Source organism: Pyxicephalus adspersus, chromosome 8 (genome assembly GCF_032062135.1).
Source record: "Pyxicephalus adspersus chromosome 8, UCB_Pads_2.0, whole genome shotgun sequence".
In the NCBI taxonomy this organism is placed as follows: Eukaryota; Metazoa; Chordata; class Amphibia; order Anura; family Pyxicephalidae; genus Pyxicephalus; species Pyxicephalus adspersus.
The window spans coordinates 43,783,926-43,808,052 of NC_092865.1; the positions used below are offsets into that span (position 1 = coordinate 43,783,926).

The 24,127-nt window shown below is 38.9% G+C and overlaps 3 protein-coding genes across 3 annotated transcripts in view; 2 read left to right on the plus strand and 1 right to left on the minus strand.

The window, feature by feature from the left end:
- DDX47 (DEAD-box helicase 47) overlaps positions 1–18,711 on the minus strand; it is a gene marked incomplete at its 3' end in the record, with an annotated part of 28,415 nt that extends 9,704 nt beyond the window's left edge. Inside the window, 1 exon segment of the mRNA XM_072420955.1 lies at positions 18,562–18,711. Within this exon segment, the coding sequence (XP_072277056.1) occupies positions 18,562–18,621 (60 nt within the window).
- On the plus strand, positions 43–14,513 carry GGA1 (golgi associated, gamma adaptin ear containing, ARF binding protein 1; the record flags this gene model as incomplete). The annotated part of the gene is given in 15 exon segments (XM_072420237.1): positions 43–127; positions 1,823–1,898; positions 4,823–4,921; positions 6,055–6,178; positions 6,266–6,366; positions 8,418–8,498; positions 8,699–8,836; positions 8,915–8,996; positions 9,169–9,276; positions 9,354–9,515; positions 10,186–10,238; positions 11,235–11,389; positions 13,789–13,973; positions 14,143–14,312; positions 14,403–14,513. Coding segments are annotated over 15 exon segments (1,730 nt in total), but the record flags the coding sequence as incomplete, so codon positions are not given.
- A 1,230-nt stretch (positions 18,712–19,941) lies between the features above and the next one.
- The window catches only part of SH3BP1 (SH3 domain binding protein 1), a 31,144-nt gene continuing 26,958 nt past the window's right edge, over positions 19,942–24,127 (plus strand). The window contains exon 1 of the mRNA XM_072420238.1: positions 19,942–20,062. Coding sequence (XP_072276339.1) covers positions 20,007–20,062 — 56 coding nt within the window. The 5' untranslated portion in view covers positions 19,942–20,006. The remainder of the gene's footprint in view (positions 20,063–24,127) is intronic.

Genomic DNA, 24,127 nt, shown 5'->3' on the forward strand with positions numbered 1-24,127 from the left:
CAAGTTGTTTGGTTGAATTGTCATTCCTCCTTTATTTTACAGATCGGGCTACAAACCCCCTCAACAAGGAGCAGAGCTGGGAGGATGTGGAGGCATTTTGTCATCAACTTAACCATGACCTGGAAGGGTACTATTACTACTATTACTACCAGCTATTACTGTAGAAGCAGCCCTGGATTTATGCTGAACTGCAGGAAACCAACATTTACTCGTGCAGTGGGTAGGGTACTACTGTAAAAAGTTGTGCTCTTTCCCCCTTTTACTAAGTCAATTACTATGAAGTAGAAAATTCCAGAAAAGTATTTTTTTTCATAGTGACCTGAGAACACATACATTTATGTCTCAATTCAGATATCTTCACAGGGATTCATCCAGTTTGCAGTGGAAGGGTTTTAGACATTGGTAATTTTCTGCTCTCCCATTCAGTCTTTAGTCAGCCCCCCAAATATTAGCAACATTTCTAGCCAAGGCATTGGTTCCCCTCTAGTAAAAATAGTCATTGCTCCTATTAATAGACAATACTGCTTTTTGACCAAACAGAGACGAAGTTGATAACAGAATTAGGATCACCAATCAGTCACTTGGAAAAGTTAGCTGGATGATAAACTGGGAAAAGTCAAATCTGATTCTACCACAAAGGCTTACTTTTGGTTTACCTAGTACCAGCTGTACAGTGGGCACAATTCAGATGAAGACCAAATCAGATTTTTCTTTTGGCCTATTTGTATGGGAATTCGTAATCTTTAGTTCTACACATTCTCCTTAAATCAAGACCTGCAGGTAAGACCAGTATGAGTCAGAAAAACTTAGAGCACCCCATGAACCAAATGCATGGGGATGGGGTGCACATTTACAGAGTTTGGTGGATCCAGGTTAGGGCATCCATTTCTTCTAGCATGAGAGGTTTAGGATATAAGTTTAGCTCTACACTTCTCTAAGCCTTCTTTGCTCACTTAGCTCAAAAGCACATTATCATTTATGTGGAACATAAGTTTACAGCAGTGGCATACATAAACAAACAATGGGGAACCCCTAATTTCAATAGTGGAGGAAATTCTGCAGTTGGCAGAGGATCATTGTTCCCTCACTATTAGCAGTCCAATTTAAAGGGGAAACTAAAACAGTGGGCGGATAGGAGGAAGTTTTTATAGAAAAGGGATGACATAAAAGCTCATTCAGTAGGGGTTTTGATTGCTTCCTAAGCAAAAGGGGCAGGAGTGACATTGGAGCAGATCTACATGTCAGCTACCAGGTCAAGTTTTTACAAAAGCACTACAGGGTAAATCTAATTTACATCTAAGACAATGCTTTCCAAGGTTAGTATCCCCTCCTATCCTGTCCTGGAACATGACTTAGGAAAATCAAATTATTTCGCTGGTAACTTCATTCTTGAACTTTCCAGGACAGCAGGGATTACCCCGATTGGTGTGGGAGTATAATAAATATATTTTTATGTGAAAAGTGAATTATAATCTATACCTAGCCTCTTGTTTCAGTGTTAAGACCAATATAGCACAGTGACTGTTATCTTTTTAATATAGACAGAGCTTCTTTTTCCAGTACTATCCTGGAAGGTCCTGGGTTACAAACCTTTTTTCTTTCTCCATAAACCAAAAGAGGCATCTAATTCTTGCAATGGGTAGCAAGATGCACTACATTGGTAAATGTTGGTTTTCTGGTAAAGTTCAGCTTTTTTTTTTTTTTTTTTTTTAAACATAGCTGTTATTTTATCAGTGTACAATGTAGCAGTCCTTTTGCAATATATTTAGGTGAAATGTATCTTTCTTCTCTAGCATTAAAGTTGAATGTTTGCCTTTTTCAGGCCCCAGCTGGCCACGCGGCTCCTGGCACACAAGATTCAATCTCCCCAGGAGTGGGAAGCCATGCAAGCTCTAACGGTGACTTTTTTGTGTTATGTAACTTTAGTAGATATTCTTTGATATAAGCTCACTGATCACTTTCTTCAGTACACCTTGCTACTACTGGTTGGGAACGGTTTTTGCTTTTAGAACTGTCGTATGTGTTTGTTGCATAGATTCGATAATGTGATGGAAACTTGGATTATGCAAATCTCCTGTTCCACCACCACCCCCCCAAAAGTGCTCTATTGGATTGTGATCTGTTGATTTTGCAGGCCATTTCAGTACAGTGAACTTATTGTCAAGTTTTAGAAGATTTAAGTCCTGCGGAATTGTATGTTATCCTGTTGAAAGTAGCCATTTGAAGATAAGCTGTGGCCACAACAGGATGGGCAGGGTCAGTAGTAATACTAAGGTAGACTATGGCATTTAAACAATGCGCAGTTGGTACTAGGAGGCCCAAAGTGCGCCAAGACAATATCTCCCACACCAGTACTTCACCACTACCAGTCTGAACAGTTGACACTAGGCAGCATGTTCCATGCTTTCATGCATGGAACAGCAGAAATTAGGACTCTCGAGACAATATTTTTCCAAGCTTTTTCTATCCAATTTTGGGGAGTCCATTCAAATTGCATCCTCGAGTGCGTGTTTTAAACTGACAGGAGTAGCAGCCAGTGTGGCTTCCGACTGCTTCAGCCCATCTGCTGCAAGGTTGGACATGATGTTGCTTCAGAGATGCATTTCGACAGAACTCAGGTGTAACAAGTGTTTATTTTGTTGTCAATCAGTTGTTTATCCAGTCTGGCCATTCTCTCTGACCTTCAGCAACAACATGTCATTTTTACCCAGAAAACTGCCACTCGCTAGATTTTTTTCCTCTTTCTGGCTATTCTTTGCAAACCCGGGAGATGGTTGTGCATGACATATGCTGGAGATCAGCAGTTTCTGAAACACTCAGATTAGCCTGCCTGGCTCCAACAACCATGCCATGTTTAAAGTGACTTAAGTCACCTTTCTCCGCCTTCTCTTATGATGCTTGGTTTGAAAATCAGCAGGTTACTTCACGATGTCTACATGCCTTTATTCCTTGACTTGCTTCTATGTGATTGGCTGTTTAGATATTGTTTTAACAAGGATTTGAACACATGTGCATAATCAAGTGGCCGATGGTTGTATGGAGTTTTTAAAATTGTATAGAGAAATTTTTAATTTATGGCATGACAGGGAAAACCCGATGGGGAATGCAGTCATTCCACCAAAAGAGTAAGCTAGAGTAGCACTTAGGGGTTGGTAGAGCCAAATGTTTTTTGAAGTTTCCTGTGATTTGGGTGGTGCTGCTATAGATTCCTATACAGTTCATTGAGTGTCTGTGGTAGCTTTTTTTTTCCCAATGGCCTGTACTTCATCCTACATTATATAGCAGCTAAATGAAGAACCACAAATTCATCTGTAAAAATTATATGACTTAAAGTTACTGAACACCATTTTCATTATCTGAACAAGAGAACACCAGGTCTTTACTTGGACCCTAATATACAGTTAGGTTCATAAATATTTGGACAGAGTCAATTTTTTCTATTTTTTGGTTCTGTACATTACCACAATAAATGAATTAACTCAGATGCAATTGAACTGTAATTGGACATTTGACTCAAAGGCTATTTCATGGGCTGGTGTGGGCAATTCCTTCGTTATGTAATTATCAATTAAGCAGATACTGCAAGGTGCAAGCCACTCATAAGCCTCAACAATAGAAAGGCTAGATTTGACTTTGCTCAAAAACATCTAAAAAAGCCAGCACAGTTCTGGAAAAACATTCTTTGGACAGATGAAACCAAGATTAACCTTTACCAGAATGATGGCAAGAAAAAAGTATGGAGAAGGCGTGGAACAGCTCATGATCCAAAGCATACCACATCATCTGTAAAACATGGCGGAGGCAGTGTGATGGCTTGGGCGTGCATGGCTGCCAGTGGCACTGGGACACTAGTGTTTATCCATGATGTGAAACAGGACAGAAGCCGCCGAATGAATTCTGAGGTGTTCAGAGACAAGACTACAGGCTGTCATTGCCAGCAAAGGGTTTTCAACCAAGTATTAGAAATGAACATTTTATTTTGAGCTTTTTAATTTGTCCAGTTACTTTTGAGCCCCTGAAATGAAGTGATTGTGAAAGAAAAAAGGCTTTAGTTCCTCAGTTCCTTCCTTCTTTCAGTTCAACTGCATGAGCTGTTTCATTTAAAATTAATTGTGGTAATGTAGAGAACCAAAATTAGAAAAAGTTGTCTCTGTTCAAATAATTATGGACCTAACTGTATGTAGGTTTTCTTTTTTTCTAAATTGTAGCTCTCCTGAAGATGTAAACTTGGGTGAATAGACTGTTTTGTATGAGATTCTTCCAGCAACACAAGCACTGTTTTATTCTGCCATGTCCTTCCCACTGTGGACACATTGGTCTTCTCCATATTCCATCTCTCGTGCACATACCGGCCTTACACCTGTATTTAACCCAAAAAAAAACATAGATTGTTGCATTAGGGTTACCCTAACCCTAAATCCCAAATCAGACGCAGAAATGTAAAATATTTGGCAGGTTAACAGTCAATATGGTTTTCAGTTGGGTGTTAAACTGTATGGTTTAACTTTGTAATGATTATTACTAGGGAAAAGAAAAATGCAGTACCTGAAATAAAAAACAGATCCCTCAACCTGTATTCCAGACAAAGGGTTTTGCCAGCAATCACATAGCATTCATCTACATATAAATACTTTAATACACCAGAACCCAAAATCAATAATAGCACACATAAGCCTTTTGAAAATGGGGTATTTATTAACATTCTTTGTTGTTTGTGAAGTTTATTTTTAGGCTAACATAATTGGTTACAGTGGAGGCCAAACATTTATTTACAATAGTGTATTTTTATTAAGTTATTTTGTAATTCTACCAACTCTTTCAGGTTTTAGAAGCATGCATGAAAAACTGTGGAAAAAGGTTTCACAACGAGGTTGGGAAATTTCGGTTCCTTAATGAGCTTATTAAAGTTGTTTCCCCAAAGGTGAGATTTGTTTATTTTTCTTTTAGATTTTCATGCAGGAACACAATTGTTCACACAAATACAAAGTAATGTCTCTACGCTGTAGCTGTCACTATGAATCAGTAATTAGCCCAATGGTGCATATCTCTTCTTTTTGTGCCAATCTAGAAGACTGTCCATTACAATCTAGTCCTCCACTTTGGAACCCAAACAAACCTTCAGTATACATGAGCAAAATTCTTTCTAAAGAACATACAACTGAAGTAGTCTGACCCCTCCCAGAGTTCTGCATTGTGAGACTCTGTTTGTGGGGAAACAATATTCTATCAGCAGTGGTTTTGACATGTCCCCTACTATGATAAACATATAGCTCTTAGATCAGCAAAGCTCATGCTTACTGCTCATTGCAGAAGTTTGGCTTTAACTCAGCAGAGGGCATGTCGGACTTCTGTACAGATACTACTGCACACAGGAGACAGGGTTTTCTACTTCTGACTGTGGCTAACTTCTAAACGTAAGATGATTTAATCTTGTACAGTAATTGTTTGATTGAGACTTGAGCATCATAAAGGCTAGTTAGGTAGTTAGGTAGTTTCTTATACCCAACGGTTTAGAATACTGGAGAAGGTAATTGTTAAAGGGTTTATGTTAACAGACTACTTCCTTTCATGCTGACCAAATCATCATAGTTTCTTAGCCTTCCCTACTACATAATGCTTTTATTGTGATTCCTGTCCTCTTACACACATTTTACACACAGCAGTGATATCAAGCTTTTGTTAAACTGTAAGAACAGGAGAATTGGCAATTAGGAAATTTGTACACTCAGGTTTGCATTGCATGAAGTTCAGGCACATATATGACATACTAGTCTGATCTTTTATTTCGCTCCTGATAAGTAAGACTAGGAAAAGTCAGGGAAAGTTGAGTTGGCAATGGTGAAGCAGGCAGATCTTGCAAAGCACCAAAGATCAAGATGGCAAACAGAGTCTGTTAGCCAAGCAAAGGTCAGGTAACTGTGTCAAGCAGACTTAGTAAGGTACCAAAGCATACAATGGGGAACTAGGTTGGCAGTCAAGGAAAAAGGCAATGAAGGTGTGCATATAGTGTCTATAGTGCAGTCATTCTGATGATGATTCTCTGTTAATCATCAGTACCTTGGTACGCGCTCTCCAGAAAAAGTAAAGCAGAAGATTTTAGAGTTGCTGTTTAGCTGGACACTTGGACTCCCCAATGAAGTGAAGATTGTTGAGGCCTACCAGATGTTAAAGAAACAAGGTGAGCTCATCAGTCTCAATACCCATGTGAATACAGATCTAGTGTCTAGCCCTATAACATAACACTGTGTCTTATTTTTATTTGCAGGGATTGTAAAAGAAGACCCCAAACTGCCAGCAGAAGCAATGATGCCACCTCCTGCACCAAGGCCCAAAAATGCTATTTTTGATGATGATGAGAAATCGAAGGTAATTCTTACAGTTCATATTCAGAAAAGGAATTACATTTCATGTTTTTTGTCCTAGTGAAGCAGCCAGTCTTACTAGGAAGGGTTAGTAGATGTGATAAACCTTTATTCATTTTTGGATGTATATGAAAAGTAGTTAGCCTGGTATTTGTTTTTCTAAAGCCCAGTGTTTCATAATTTTATAATTTAAAAAAAAAAGGTGTTGCCTACCAGAAACCTTCCCATCGTCTCTAAAAAATAAAACAGAATGCTGTGCTCTTTAGAAACACATATTTTGCTGCAAATGTAACCTATAATAATTGTAACTAAAATATAAGTAATATACCCAGGAGGTTATGGTTAAAATAGTTCAACATTATAATGCAGATCCATATGTTTTCTAGTTTCTTTTTAACAAGTTGTTTTGCAGCTTTACTGCTTTGTTGACCTGTCTCTCATCATCAATATTTGTTCCGGAGTGTCAAGGTCCTAATACCTCCCACTGTAGAGGATAGGGCACCTTCTGCTTTTAGTGAAACTTGTTTAGAACAGAACAATATAAATTGAAAACTTAAAACATAACTTCAGATCTTTTTAAAGCGTTCTAGGATTGATTGATTGATTGATTGATTGATTGATTGATTGATTGATTGGTAAAGGCAATGTAATGCATCAAGGAGGGGGCATTTTTTCAGAGCATTTTTAAACACAATATATTTTCTTTAAATAGCAAAATCCTGACCATTCAGTTGGACTTGGTACAATGTTGGGAATTGACACAAAAAGGCAGTTTTGCTTTACAGATGGGAAGAATCACCACTGATCCCAGTTGATAGTGGATCTCAATAAATAACCATATAAATAATATACATGCATTATATGTCATTCTAAAGTATATGTTTCTTTAAAAACTGATAACATCATTATTGAAGCTTAATAGTTGCCTCATAATATAAACAGAATCTCTTGGACTATTGCGAAACTTATGTTTGTATTTCAAATCGAATGGGTAAAGGCAGCTATGGACAAGAAACAAGGGTTAAATTATTCAATCCTTTCAAATGGCCTATTGGTATAAGGATAGGATGCTCCTTAACCATCCCTCAGTGCACTCCAATTCAGGTACTTTACCATTTCTACCACCCCAGGACCCCACTTAGTCCACTTAAGATTCCATCTCTTCATGTATGTTACAATGTATTTTGGGTTTCTAATTTTTGCAATACCCTGTCTAAAATAATAAAGTTGTCCCTGATCAACTAGTTTTCTAAAACATTTGTGTGATATTTTATCTTTACTGTGTCATTTATACTAGTGTACTATCCTTAAATAAAAATAAATAAAAAAACAAAAAAAAATATCCATTATTAGCTGCTGTTTACTAATGTTGTTGGTAACCTCTCCATATCACCTCACCTACATCAATGCAATCCTAACCATATCTCTACTGGGTACAGCGGCTTAGTGAAATACCAATTCTATCTTTACAGAGTACAATGGCCCAGTGCATTCCTAACCCAATATAGGGTATGCAGCTCAGTGTGGTTTTAACCCTGTTATCTCCAAAAGATATTGTGGCTTGGTCATCTACATAAGGTTTGACATTTTAATGCAGTCCTAGCACTATCCTAATTTATTTAAGGTCGTGGCAGCCTTAAATAAATTGGAAGAATTTCTTCTTCAGTCCTTACACTGTGTTTTCAATGACATTTCAATAATAAAAAGTAGATGTCATTACCAAAAACCTAAAAAAGGGGAAAAAATAAACCACACAGAATCAGTCTGGCCTCATTTTACAGGTTAAAGTATTTTGTACTTTTCAGTTCCTGTCGATCGTGCAATAGTTTGTTATACACCTGTTTATACTCCAGTATTTATGGTACCTAATTGTAAAGAAACAGAAATAGTACTGAAACAACAAATGTAACTCTGTACTCTCAGGAAGCATAATAAATATGTTTAAATTGTGAAAGGCTAGCAACCTCTGTTCTGTTACATGAAGCAACCTGTTTTGAGCCTATTAAATTTAGCCAAAACAATTTATTTATCAAGTCTTTCTCTTCCTTCTGACAGATGCTGGCCCGCCTACTTAAAAGCACTCACCCTGAAGACTTACGAGCTGCCAACAAGCTCATTAAAGAAATGGTGCAAGAGGTAAGGAGGGGCGTGTTGATCCACCAGAGCCCAGACTATTTTGGGTTAGTGGTTGTGTTCCATTTCAAATTCTTACAACAGCCTTCTAAAAGTATAGTGTTCTACACACAAAGACTATTACAGTATGTTATAGTCTAATTTCAGGAAAAATGTCATATATGTCTTCATGTTTCATATTCTGTTATTCTTGTTTTTGGCAGGATCAGAAACGTATGGATAAAATATCCAAACGAGTGAATGCTATAGAAGAGGTAAATAACAATGTGAGGCTCCTGGGTGAGATGTTGAATACGTACAGAGCTGGACAGACATCTGAAGGAAGCGAAGACTTAATGAAGGTATGTGGAATTGCATAAGATCTCAGCAAAATGGCAATATCTTCTGAATTGACTTTTTTTTTACAATTTATTGGACAGGAGCTCTACCAGAGATGTGAAAAGATGAGGCCTACTCTTTTTCGATTAGCCAGTGACACAGAAGACAATGATGAGGCTTTGGGTAAGAAGGCTGTGGAGTATATTTTTTTATGCTTATCCATTTCTGGTTGGCTAAGAAAAAAATGCAGGAAGCCTAAAAGCTTATGAAAATGTTTTTTTTTTAACTTTATCAACAACAGAAAGTGACTGCATGTCTTAAACTAACATTAGCGATGTTGTATTTTTTTTTTAAGCGGAAATTTTACAGGCTAATGACAGCTTAACGCAGGTTATTAATACCTACCGCCAGCTTGTGAAAGGGGAAGAAATCAATGGAGAGACATCTTCCAGCAATATGCCAGGTGAGCGGAGATTCAACTTTTCACTAGTTGGTATAATTAATGTCATATTTGTAGATCAATATCTTGTCATCTTTCAGCCAGTTCTTCTGCTCTGTTGGATCTCTCTGGATTGGATATGACATCTACAACAGCTCCCTCATACCCTTCTGTTCCAGCCCAGCCTCTGCCATATTCTTCCAACGCCCCTTCATCAGCCTCCACATCATTATCGCTGCTTGATGACGAGCTCATGTCCCTTGGTAAGGACCCAAACAGGAACAGTGCTTACTTATCCAAAAAGTGCTTACTTATCCAAGTTTTTTTTTTCTTTCTTCTCTACACAATACTAGATGCGGCATTTTCTTCACACTATATTACTGTAAGCTGCCTAAGTGACTTTTTATTTCACCTTTCTCACTGTTAGTTTCAAAGTCCACCCAACACATTGCAATCTTCATTTGCTTATTTCCCCTTCTGATTGTGGGGATTTAGGAATACCTCTTAACTAGTTTTGCCAGATCATGAGGCTACCAGCAATAGGGGGGGATTGGCGGCGTCGGAAGCTGTGACCGTAGCAACGATTTTTACACTAAAACATAAAAAAAACCCTTGGCAAATAAGTATGTCCTTTCAAGGCTGCAGTATCAGTTTTGATTAGATTGACTAGATTAGTGCTTTAGTTCTGCCGATAAACTGAGCTTATCTTCCACTACTAAGGGTTAGTATAACATGTTACTGAGACAAGTTATTGTTTTTTAACTGTAGCTCAACAATAACTGTTTAAAGTTCCAGGCTTGACATAAAAATGTGTGGAATTGTGGAATTTTAGCCTAGTGAAGCACATTCTCCAACAAATTAATAGATATTACAACTTTTGTTATAGTCACTAATGACTCTTAAACCTGCCTTCTTTTATTGATTTTTTTGTAGGTTTAAATGACCCTGCACAATTATCTGACACATCTTCATGGAACAATTTTCAGGTAACAGTGATTGCTTTGCCTCCATAAATAGCATGTACCTACCATTCAAATAGGATCACCACTCATTGTTCTCAAAGTTCTGGCTAAAACTAGCACAGTCCACTGAATACCAATTAAACCAAATAAAATTCCAGAAGATTTTAAATATGTTTGAATTTTTTATAACAATAGCACAATTCTGACACTTGTGGTGCCTCTGCAAAACCCCTTACTCCATTTTTCTAGTTTGCTGTATTTTTGCTTTTCTCCAATATTTCCTTTGATCAGATAGAAATCAAAGAGAGTCAGCTTTGAGGATGCAAGGGGTAGAAATCAAATCAAGGGCCATCTTGACTGTAATTGTTCAAGCCCTTTACCAACCCACTTCAAAGAGTAAAGTTTGCTCTGTTGCTTTGTGTATTTCTATATTTTTGAACTAAATCAACTTTAAATTCCCTGTTAAATGATATATGTATATTTTCAACACACCTACAAAAAAAAAACTGCAAACATATACCCAGTACTGCACTGTAAGCATTAACATACACACAATCTGCACATTCTACGCAAACAGAACTGCATTACATACACAAAAACATACCTGCACTTTACTCACGATTACAATCAAGCTCCCACTCACTTCTAGTCTGTCTTTTTGCATAGAGAGAAATGAGAGCGTAGCCTGGTGCTATGCTTTGTCCTGCTTTTTTTTTTCTAGACCCAGTTCCAAAGCTTCAGATTAGCTGTAATAGCTGTTGGTGGTGCATGGGAGGCTGTGGCCTGGCAGGGGACACTTTTGGGGCACTTGGTAAAGTCGGTGTCCTTTGCAATTGCCCAGTTTGCCCCAGGTCACCCTTAGAAAAGCCTGAATTGGCATGGTGATTTTATGTTTATTGCAGGTTAAAACTAAGCAGTGGTGTTTAAGGGGTGTAAATCATAGTAATATATGTTTTGAATATATGCCATATTGTGCATTTATTCTGTGCTCCTTTGTGAACGTTCTATTCAAATTCCTAGTCTTCAGAGGTGAACACAGACTCCACTTCAGAGGAGAAGGTGTCTTCAGTCTTGCAGACTCCAGCACAGGCTAGTAAAGCTTTGGATGAGTTGGATCTACTTGGGAAAACACTTCTTCAACAATCCCTTCCTCCAACAACCATGCATGTACGATGGTAAGTTATCAAGGCTATCACATTTTCTGCTTGGAAGACTTTAAAATATATTGTATAAATCTGCTACAAGGCAACCAGAAATCTGATAGCAGAACAGGGCAGGGACAGAATGTCTAAAACGGGTTGGCAAACTCTGGCCTATAGGCCAGATACGGCCTAGCCGGTAGTTCGTTCCGGCCTAACGCCCCCTGGCTCATCCGGCCTAATGCTGCGGAGCTACGGGTTGCTGGCCGGATCTGCCAGGGGGCGTTAGGAACTGCCGGAGCTCCGGTGCCGTCTCCTTGCTGTTGCTCACCTTACCGCAGCCAGCGTTGATATTCCGCTGCCGCAGTAAATAGGGGAAGCTCCCTGAAGGTAAATCCCTCTCCTCCGCAATGCATACGGAGAAGATGGTTTTCTCTTCAGGGGGCGTTCTCTGGTGGTGAGCAGAGCCAATAGGGCGGGACTCAGAGTCCGGCCTAATGTACTCCCGCCCACCCCATTAATGGCCTAGTGGCCAAAAAAGTTTGCCAACCCCTGGTTTGTTTAGATTATATACTGTAAAAGCAATTTCAAACAGATGGCTAGGCCTGAAATTATAATGGCACGCGTTACCTTCTAATGAATGTGGCCGGCTCATTTTACTACTAGCCTGCAGTAAGCACACCTCAGTCTAGTAGTAAGACATCAAGAAGACACTTCTTTTGGTAGGCCAAAATTTATTCCAGTCTATGTACTTATTATACTGGCAGACATTTAGTGAGCCTCTGCACTGTTTAGTATGAAAGTTAAAAGTGGGTGTCTGATTATTTCTGAAACCAATGCATGAAGGCTGTGTATAAATAATTGCACAAAGGCCAATTGAAATCTGTTACCAGTAGTGCTCTGGGGGTTAAAATTATGTGATGCACCATAATTTTGTGATGCTAAGCCTAAACATAGTGAGATAGTATTAATATAGGTAATACATTTGTCACTTCCTCTTATATGATTAATACTCTTGCTACATCCCCAAGTGTTATAAAGGAGGTGGTATTATTGTCATTGACTGACAATTATGTGTTTTACCCTAGGTTAGAGAAAGATTTTCTTTATAGACAAATAAAGACTTGATGTTTTCTAGAGAATTCTTTTCTTTGTGGTGCTGGTGAAATTATTGTCCAAACTGCAGGGTGTAAGGAAAAATTACAATGAGCATGTTCTTCTTGTAAGGCTAAACATCCTAATTGGCTGCCATTGCAGAATTTATTCTAAAGAATGCTAATTGCCTGGCTGTAAAGCTGGTTTGAACAGTTTGAGTCAAACATTATAAAGTACATTTTTCAGCTAGAATATGTTTAGTTTAAACTGCCACGTTCCAAGCAATCTATCTGGAGAGCATAAATAAGGGACTATGGTGGCGTTTAATTATGATCAAAGTTATACCATTAACAAGTTAAAATATATCCAAAGGTTTTATTGATGGCAAACAAAAGTTTTCATATATTACATCAACATATTCACATATGATTTGTACTATACATTGATCCCATCCTTACCAACTATTTCCATCTGTTTCACAAATTTTCATTCTGCTTCCTCATGATAGTCAATAAGAGATAAGTATATTGGAAACAATTCTATACACAAAGCTCAATAAATCCACTGGGTCAACACAGGATGGTTAGCCTCTGGAGACTTCATCCCTCTGACCCAAAAACTGTTATGTGGCAAGACTCCGAGAAGGTCACCCCCTGACACTAGAATGTCCAGGCAATGATTAGATATGCAGCTGAGCATATTTCATAGATGTGTTTTATGGCATTAATGTCATCATTTAGAATATAGGGAGATAGTTGGTCAAGTTAGCTCATTGTATTGTACGTATTGTATCGTGGGGCAGCGAATCAGAGGGCATTAAAGCAATTGATCAGAACACCAGCCAGACTAACAGTATTTTTTTTTTTTAGAAGTAGAACAGAAAGTGCAGCCTAAAAATAATAATGTTTTCTCTCTTGTAATTGTATTTTAACTCTGTTTCATTTGTCATCTAAATAAAATACAAATACTAAGAGTTTCTGGTTTCAGCTCAGCTCAGCCCACCCACTAATCAGTTAGTTCAAGGCTGAGAGCAAAGAGATAGATCAGTGACTTGACTGGTAAAAGGGTGTTTCTTATATATAGATTGCTGTAATAAATAGACGAATTAAACAACTGGTGTGGCTAGATGGGTTTACATACTTCTGTATCTGCACCACAACAGACAGGTTTAATGCAAATGGACATGAAGAGGTGTAACTAGCCATTACAGTTGTCCTTTTAAGTGTAGATTGTTCTGGTTATGTAGGCCTAGATGTTTTACAGATGAAGATTTGCGAATGTCTGCTCTGAAGGAATATTATCTATTTATATATATATATATACATTTTTTATTTTTTAAGGGAAAAGCCCCAACAAAAGCTCACCCTGAGGGATCTGCAGAGTAAAACAAGCAGTACTCTTTCTCAACAGCCCGCTGTTCTGGGAAACGTCACTTCTCTCGGAGTTGAACAGCCTGTCCCATCTCCTGTGAAGAGCGATATCTCTCTTACCAATGTCACTGTGCCTCTGGAATCCATAAAACCCAGTATGAAATCTATTTTATTTTTCCTACTTGTGCATCAGTGAGTGGATGTCTTGTTGGATAATGTGTTCTCCAACATTTTAGACCAGTGTTTTACTCATGAAGATTTGGTAGACTCTTCGGGTTCATTACAAAGGCTTGTTTGCCTGACTGTACTGTTTTGTCTTTTTAGGTAGCATCCTCCCAGTCACTGTGTATGACCAGCGGAGTTTTCGGGTCCTCTTCCACTTTGCTCAGGACAGCCCTCCAGGCAGAGCTGACATCCTGGTGGTTGTGATCTCAATGCTGAGTACAGCTCCTCTTCCTGTCACTGGAATTAGTTTTCAGGCTGCTGTTCCCAAGGTTGTTACCATTTCAATCTAACATTCTGCTCCTCCACACCTCTGTTCCTGGTCTCTCATCTTTTCTTTTTTTTTTTTTGTATATCTCAAGGCAATGAAAGTTAAGTTGCAACCAGCAACTGGGAGCGAGCTTCCTGCATTTAACCCAATTCTACCCCCAACTGCTATTACTCAGGTGCTGCTGCTGGCCAACCCCACACAGGTAAGTAACTAAACTTTGCCTCCACACTTATAGAAAAGAACTGTTTAATCTGTGCACCATCCTAATAGATGATACCCTGTGCTAAATGCACCATCAATAGCTAATGACTCGTTACCTGAATGACATTCGGTCACAAACAAAATCATCGCTACTTCCTGACTGCTTTTATTCAAAATAGGGGACTCAACCACTACTAAATTTTCCCACCCCCCACTTTGGGGAACAGCTAGTCTACAGTAAAGTGTACACTGTCACCACTGCCCAAAACATTGTCACTAGTATGAGGTACAGTCACACCAGTACGAGCCACACTGTCTTACACTACATTTTACATTGTTGGCAGTGCCTGCCATGGTGTCGCCAGTACATGTAAATGCATGCATGCAAAAATGAATGTCCACAACCCTCAAGCAATGTTGTAAAGAAGAGTGAGCCTAAATTCCTGCACAACAATACAGGAGACTAAAAAGGCATCCAGCTATTGGATCATGAGGTGTACGTGGTATTTCACACATGGCTTCTCCATCTTGGCTTTATTTGCGTATATAAATATTGACACAGTGGAATCTGTTGTGTGTGGTTTTACACCTTGGGTTAGGGTTAGATTTAATAATTTTAGAGCCTGTTAAGGACTATATGCTTTTTATGTCATGATATGTAATACTTTATAATTTCAAGTTTTCTTTTTCACATTCCTTTGTGTACATAACTCTCTTCATATATAAAAGTAGATATCATACTTTAGCTTTTTGAATAAAAAAAAAAATATATTTTACCTGGGGTGGTATTGCCCACGCCAAACTATAGCAAAATATTTCTTTCTAAATTTATTCTTTACCTTCTTTGTTGGCACTTTTGTGTTTTCGTGCTCCTTCTTTGTTTTTTAAATTTCATGGTTTGATTCATGGTTAACAACTTGTTGCACTGATGAAAGCAAGATTGTTCTTTTTGGGTCTAAGGGTCATAGACAATTTGTCAGACGACTCCCAAAAACTGAATTTAAGCCACAGTACACTGCAGATAGTGAAGCATGGTGGTGCAAGTATCCTGATGTGGGGATGTTTCTCATACTATGGTGTTGGCTTATTTTTTGCATACAAGGGATCATGGCTTAGTTTGAATACATCAAAACACTTATATACGGTATATGTTTTTATAATGAAGAGAAAAAGTGAAATTGTTTCAACAAGACAACAACCCCAAACACACCAGTAAACAAGCAATGTCTTCCAGACCAACAAGATGGATGTTATGGAGTTGACCTTAATCCAATAGTAAACTTGTGGACTGACATAAAAAATGCTGTTTCTGAGATAAAACCAAGGAATGCAGAAGATTGTGGAATGTAGTCCAACCATCCTGGGCTGGAATATCTGTTCACAGGTGACAGAAGCTGGTAGATTCCATCCAACACAATTGTGCAGCAGTTCCCTGACACAGAGGTCAAAGGAAAGCAAAATCCTAAAACATATTTCAATTTATACAATGCATGCTTGATTTTATAAAGAAAATGCAGACACAGCTAATATTTTAACCAACCTAATACTCCCTTTTCTTCATTTTCTGTAAAGGAATAACACAAATATGATAGAGTGTTCTTTATGTTTATGTTTTGATTTGGAATAGAATGTGCACTGATCCCAATGCATTTGTGTGTTTAGAAATAAAAAGTATTATAAGCATTTTGAGCTTTATTCACTTTTTAAACATACTGCTATTATTCTGAACACAACTGTGTATGGAAGCTGGTTACCTATCGTTACATATGTAATACATATGTAACCCTTTCTCTGCTGCAGTTACATCAGAATTAAAGTCTGGTATTATATACAATAAAAACCTGTCTTCCAGCTCCTTATTGTCCATACAGTTATCCAAATGCCTTATTCTTATTCCCCCTTTCACATTTTTATTGTACTATAAGCAGTCATTAGACATTCTTTGCCTACTGTTCAATAATTTTTCACATTTTCCTTACCATTTAGTGTATCCCAGCTCCTCTATATCAAAGAAACATTCTGACAACCCTAGGGATCTAATTGAAGCACGTGTTCTGTGAGAAACTGAAGTCAAGTCAGTTTACCTTGGGTAATTTTTATAGTACATGAGTCTGTCCCTAAAAGTAATAAAATGTGGCAAATCTTTTTAAGCAGAGGGGAACTATTGAATCTAGGGGCAATTCTATTCTGGGAGACATCCAGCTTCTATTTCATTAATCTGTGCTCAGTCCAATATTTTGTAGGCACTGGGAAGTAATGTTTAAGGATATGTCAGAGAGGGAGTATAGTCCTGTGATAATGCTCTTTTTTAACCCATTAAGAACTGCACAGGTGGCAGGTAAACATATGACATGTATTATTGTTGTAGGGAAGCTAGAATGCAGCTTTTATAGGCACACAAAGACTCCTGGATGCACTTTGCATTTGTATGTTTTTTCGGGTATGACTAATAGGCACATAATGCAGAGTGGGCCCCCCATTATTCTGTTCTGATATAAATGTGACATTGTAGGGCTTTAGATAATTTTGGAAGCTGCAGACAGTTGGCATGACATTCTGAAGCAGAGGCAATGATAAATGTATTTTTTAGGGCAAATGGACGTATTTGGGTGGATCATTAGACTTGTTCAGTTTTGTGCTGTGGCTTGGTGTTTAGGTCTAGCCTAGGCATGTCCTAACAGCCTGTAAAATGATAATTTACATCCTAGCAACAGGCAATAATATGTTTCATATTACATGACTTCAAATTTTATTATTCATACAGAGATCAACAACTCCAGAGGAACCAAACAATACAATTCATAATTAAAAATATGGAAAGGTAAATGGGAAAAGTAACAAAGCAGAAATGAAGCAGTATAGAAATGACAAATACTGTGGACAGGAGGCAACGGCAAAAAATGGTTATTGGGTTCTGCTACAAAATTCAAAAATAAAGACACTCGCTATGTGGGTTGGCCTCCATTGGTTCTGGTCTTAAACACTGCAAACAAAACCCCAGCTTAACCTCAACGTTATTGACCATATTTGGGAGTTGCTTGTCATTCGTAAGCTGAAGCCATATGGTTTTCTTGAAAAGAGTACATATAAGAAATGCATGAAAATGTAAATAAATCTAGCTGTGTGTGGGACAAAGGATGTGTTGTTAATGTAAAGCATTAGGGCAACTTGGTTTATATGAAGTTGTAGATCACAGGGCGAATGTCAGCAATGATTTACTAGGAAGATAGAAAAGTAAAAAAAAATTTGGTTGTTAGAAAAGAGAAACCAAAGGCAAGCCAATGAAAATATGCAAGTAAGAATGAAATAAAAGTAAGAGGAAGAAATGTTACAGAACAACATAAAAAAGGAAGTGGTAAAAAGGTACCTGACACCACACTGCCTAATAATATGTTGAGACAAACATCTGTCCCAATTGCATTTATTAAAATAATGAACCTGTTCCAACTTACATACAAGTTCAACTTAAGAACAAACCTACAGTCCCTATCTCAGATGTAACCCGGGGGCTATCTGTATATAAAAGGTAGTTTAAAAGTGTATTTTATACTTTTTTGGTGAGGTCAGCTCCCTTTGCTTTTCTGTACATAAGACCCAACCCCACACATAAGCTCTGTACATGGTGTTGTATTATCAGGGCATGGAAGCATGTCATCCCACTAATACACAATGATTGTAATGACCACAAATCCCTCCATATGTCTGTGCTAAGTGATGATTTACATCTAGAAGACACTGAAAGAAGTGAGAACACCACGTCCAAGCAATGTACAATACAATCGCCCTATTCGTACACCGAGGCATCACCAACCTACAAACCACTGGGGACTTCACACATCACAGAACAAATAACTTTGCTGACAGCCTGATCTCAATCACTAGAAAAGCACAGCCACCATTCACTTAGGAAAAGTCATGTGCAAAGTAAAAAGAGGCAGTAGAAGTAACTGAGCAGCACATACATTGCAGGATCAATACATGCTATAGACACAATAATTCCAAACAAACACACAAGCTGTACCGAGGCTCTACCAGAACACATTGCCTACCAATTGCTGAAACGTCTTAGTAACTTCACATTCCTTCTGCACATCCACGTGATCAGCCATGCTGGCTGCCTAGGAAGTGGAATTGGTAGCGGCTACCAAGCCAGCAGAAGAAACCGGAAGTGACGGCAACTAGAGAACCGGAAGTGAGCGGAGCGAAACTTCTACATGCTAACTTCTACATATTCATACCCCACATCCTGGACCCCACAACATGAACCTTTCACTTCCACATATGTACCCCCCCTCCCATGTCCCTCCCTCACAACTCCATTACCACAGCTTCACTTTTCAGAACTCCTTACATGTCCTACCATTATTGCTACATATACAAAAGTTGTAAACAACAAATTCTGACTGCATCTTAATGTTGCATCAGACATTCAGACTCCTCAGATTAGGCAATGTTTTACCAATATTCTCTTGTCCAATTTTGGTGAGTCTATGAAAATTATAGGCTCAGATGCCTATTCCTAGCTAACAGTGGCACCCAGTGTGATCTCCTTCTGTTATACCCATTTGCTCCATAGTTGAATGTGTTCTGCATTCAGAGATACTCTCCTGTATTTCATGGGTGTTATGAGTGGTTATTGGAGCTCTCGTTGCCTTGAGTTTGAACCAATCTGGCTATTCCCCTCTATATTTCGGACATCAAAAAGCCGTTTTTGCCCAGGGAACTGCCACTCCCTTGATTACCTTTTTCAGACCATTCGTTGTGGTTGTGCTTGAAAATTCCAGCAAGTCAGCAGTTTCTGAAATACTCACATGAGCCCCCTGGCACCAGCAAATATGCAATGTTCAAAGTCACCTAAATTTCCATTCTTCCCATTCTGATGACGAGTTTGATCTTCAGCATGTTGTCTCGGCAATGCCTACATGTCAGAGTCGCTGCCATGGATTGTCTGATTAGATATTTGCCTAGTAGATGAGCAGTGTATCTCATTGAGTGGCTGGTGAATGCATACATATTCTATAAATGATCTCATTCATTTCAACATTTTAACATGCTTTGGCAAAGTATTATTCTCGTTTTGGCAATATAGCTTGTTTGAATGTGGGAAGAAAAAATAAAATTGAGGGAGATGGAAAAGTTTAGTGTTGTATAAGAGGAAGAGAAGGGGAGAGTATAATAATGATAAGGGGTGTAAACACAAAAGTAAGTAACTATAAGGCAGGAGTGAAGAGAAGAGCTAAAGAAAATATTAAAAAGAAGAAAAGAGAGTTCAAGTAATTGAAGAGAGGCAGCACTGTAAGAGACCTCCAGGGACAGTTTATGCACAAAATATATTGTAAAATGCAGGTTCTTCTGAGCTAAGTGTGAAGGAGGAAGAAGACACAGCAATATATATTGAATATAATATGAGGAGGAGGAGACAGCAACTGCCTCACCCAGAAACACAGACAGTGAGCAGAGGAAATTAGACTGCAAGGTCAGAGACACCTGCAACATGATTCAGAGACAGCTCAACAGAATGAGACAGCTGGCCAATCATGGCCCTGGCAGGTGGGTACAGACTCCAGAAAACACACCAAACTTTCCACATTTCTACCAGCTGCTGGAAGTTACTTTTTGTTTGTCTTCACTATGGCACCAATATGGCTATACTGCAAATGTGTGCTAATAACTTTGTGGGAATCAGATACACGCCCTGAACCCTTCTATGTCATTGTCACTTTGTCAGGTGTGTAGGGTAACCCCAATGCTTGGTGCTCTTTGCCCTCTCTTTCTTTTTTCACAGGTCAAAGTCCAGACTTCTGTTTCCCTCCCTGTATATTCCTGTATATGTGCAAACTACCTGAGATGTGTATATCTGTAATATGTATGCACTGAGATGTGTATATCTGTAATATGTACACACAGAGATGTGTACATCTGTAATATGTACGCACTGAGATGTGTATATCTGTAATATGTACACACAGAGAGCGGCAGGGGGAGGATTTTTTTACCATGTCAGAAATGTAAGTGGGACAATAACTGTGTAGGGATCTGAAGGCAAAGCACAGGAGCTTGAATTTAACTCTAAGGTGAAATGGAAGCCAATGGAGAGAACTACAAAGAGATGCAGCAGAAGAGGGGGGGTGGGAAGGATGGACGAGTCTGTCTGCAGCATTTATGATAGATTGTAGAGGAGAGAGTCGGGTTAGTGGAATACCAGCGAGAAGGATGTTACAGTAGTCCAGACGGGAGATGATAAAACCATGTACAAGGAGTTTGGTGGTCTCCGGGCACAGGTAGGGGCGGATTTTGGAGATGTTGTGTAGGTGAAAGTAACAGGACCTGGAAATGTTCTGAATATGGGGGGTAAATGAGAGGGCTGAGTCAAAGGTGACACCAATACAACGTGCCTGAGGGGAGGGCCGAATAACAGTGTTATTAACAGATATATGTCGGGGGGGAAGATGATGAGTTCTGTTTTATCCAGGTTGGGCTTCAAAAATTGGTCAGACATCCATGATGAGATGGCTGACAGGCACCATGAGACCTTATCCAGGACTGAGGGAGACAGGTCAGGGGTGGACAGATAGATTTGAGTGTTCGTGTCTTCAGCTCTCCTTTTCTGATTGCCTTCAATGATTGAGTGACCCAGGATAATACTGCTAAGGCAACCAACATTATTCACTTTGCTAAATCATGACATCTGTGCCTTCTTCTATCTGCAGTAGCCGAAAATACTTTTAACAGAGTGAATTGGAAATACTTGACGGAAACCCTCTGTTACATCATTTCATCCTAACAATCGAATCCTAACCATGGAGTTGAGACTTTGAATAGGTAGCATAAAGCTGCAGCGTTTGCAGATTATTTATTATTTTACATTACTTACATTTTACCTTACTAGCTGGGATACAAAATCCTCACTTGATTGCATCCTCGCACTTTACACTGTTAGTTTTTCATCTGAAAAGTCCTGGAGAGGTTGATACTGCAACAAAGGGCTAGGCATGCTCCTTCATATATTTTAGGACTGCCCCAAAAAAAACCTTTTTAGCCTGATTTATCACAGTATGCAAAATTTTACAGATCATGAGATCTCTTTTGAACCAGCGTTCTTTGTGCTTCTCTAGTCTTGAATATAGTAATTTGGCACGTGAGCAGAAAACTGTGCCACTGTATTCCTGCTCTCTGGAGAAAAGTGGGGACCCTGACTGTGGCTCTATGGTTCTATAAAATAAGCTCTTTCAATGGAAGAAATGGCTGCTACTGTAAGAGGTACCAAGGTAAAGATGGATCAAAGATGGTTTCAATGGGTGTGCTTTTGATATTCAGCAGAATACCATCTTTGCTATTGGTTGATATAATCTAATTTAGGACCCTCTCTCTTGTCCTCCAATCCCCCCACCTCTTGCTTTCTCACATATTTTCTCATATATGGCAGGACTAATTCCCATCCAGTACGAGGATCTCATTATTCCCGTGGTCAGGTGCATTATTTTAAAAGGAAGTAGCCCACTCATATGTGAGTGGGTAGCGGCTAGTTACAATCCAGTAGAAGGACCTGGAAATGACAGAGATCCAAAGAAGAAGATTTCAGCATATACATATGTTATATATCACATAGGCCACATCCCTTATTGAACCCAGAAAAAAAGAACATACGGTGAAGAACACCAATTTTTGTAACAGAATTTTTTAAGCCAATATCAACAACATATATTATAAAAATAACCAAATTTAATAATAAACCATTATTATTACACACAATATTCTCTCCTTTTAGAGTGTCCCTGTGAGGGATACATTCTGGGTTAATTCTCTACGCGTTTCATGGAAATATCTGCTTCCTCTGGAGAATCTTTTTTATGTAGATCTTTTTTGTAGATTCTCTCTCCTGAGGAATCGGATTAACCCAGAATGTATCCCTCACTGGGACACTCTGAAAGGAGAGATTATTGTGTGTAATAATAATGGTTTGTATGTCGCTTTATGTATTGGAAATTAGCCTTTTAATGTAAATATTAATAAAATTGTGTTATTTTTATAATATATGTTGTTGACAGAGATCAGAAAACTGGCAGAACTTCACTGATCCAAATTGAAGCCTGGGAAAACTGCACTTGAGAGGCAGGGAAAATGGATTTAACTGTCCTCATACAGTTAGAATGGTATGTTTCTGTGTGATGTATGTATTATAAGCTGTCAGGGTAATTCTGGGGTGTCATACCCTTATTGTAGGGGGATATGGGGGAGACAGGTGATGGGGGCACTGACATTGCAGGGTGATGATGGGGGTTTAGGAAGGGAATGTTAGCAGATTGGGATGCATTGGTTTTATTGCAGGATGAAATGGGTGAAGGAAGTGTAAGACGGTGATGGTAATATTGCAGGGGATATGGAAGGATGGGGAAAAATAGGGACAAATCTTTTGTACACTGGTGGTATTGCAGGGTGTTATGGGGGTACAGGAGGGGGAGCGACAGGTGGCAACACAGATTATAAAAACAGATAAGAGTAACAACGCAGGGACAACAGGCTCTACAGGTGAGGATGAGGGTGATGATACTGTGCAGGGATCAGAATGAGGAGTAAAATGGGTTCTATGATCTGTGTCTATGACATCAGCACCGACCAATCACAGAAGACAACACACTGAATGATTGGTTAGAGAGCTTATCTCATAGGACACCTGTCTATTCCACCCCCACTAATGACAGTGCACTATTGAGCCGCACATATGCAAATTCTGGGCTACTCATTGATTCACCGCCCCCATTGGGAACCTATGACCTAAACCATTTGTTTCCCCACAAACAATTATAAGAACAAATCCAAATTGTCTTTGAGGTAATTTTCTTATAAAAACCTTTTTATGGATCCTTATTGTTCATTTAGTTGTTTTTAGTGATACACTCATCGCTTCTATACTCAGTCGTGACTGTGAAATATGTCGATTTGAAGTATATCAATTGTTGTGAAATTCAATTTTATGTATCGGTTACTGTTCATGGTTTACTTGTATAACTAATGTTTTTAAAGTTAAAATTTTATGATTTTTTATTGCTTAGTGGCCATTCTGTGTGTGGCAAATTGCCATGCCATCCACTGGTGTCCTTCTCCACCCACATCCCTCCCTCACTGCTCGTCTCCCAACCAGGCGCTCTAACCAATTAGTGTCGTAGCTCCAACTAGAGACTGCTAAACTATACACCCCATATATGTCAAGGGGATCTAGTCTGTCTGTGGTGTCAAGAGGGATCTACTCTCTGTGTGTGTGCATTACGAGGGATCTAGTTAGTGTATGTCACAAGGGATCTAGTCTGTGTGTGTCAGGAGGGATCTAGTCTCCATGTGTGTGCATTACGAGGGATCTAGTTAGTGTAAGTCACAAGGGATCTAGGCTGTGTGTGTGTCAGGAGGGATCTAGTCTGTATGTGGTGTCAGGAGGGATCTAGTCTCTGTGCATGCATTACGAGGGATCTAGTTAGTGTAGGTCACAAGGGATCTAGTCTGTGTGTGTGTGCCAGGAGGGATCTAGTCCCTCTGTGTGTGTGTCAGGAGGGATCTAGTCCCTCTGTGTGTGTGTCAAGAGGGATCTAGTCCCCCTGTGTGTGTGTGTCAAGAGGGATC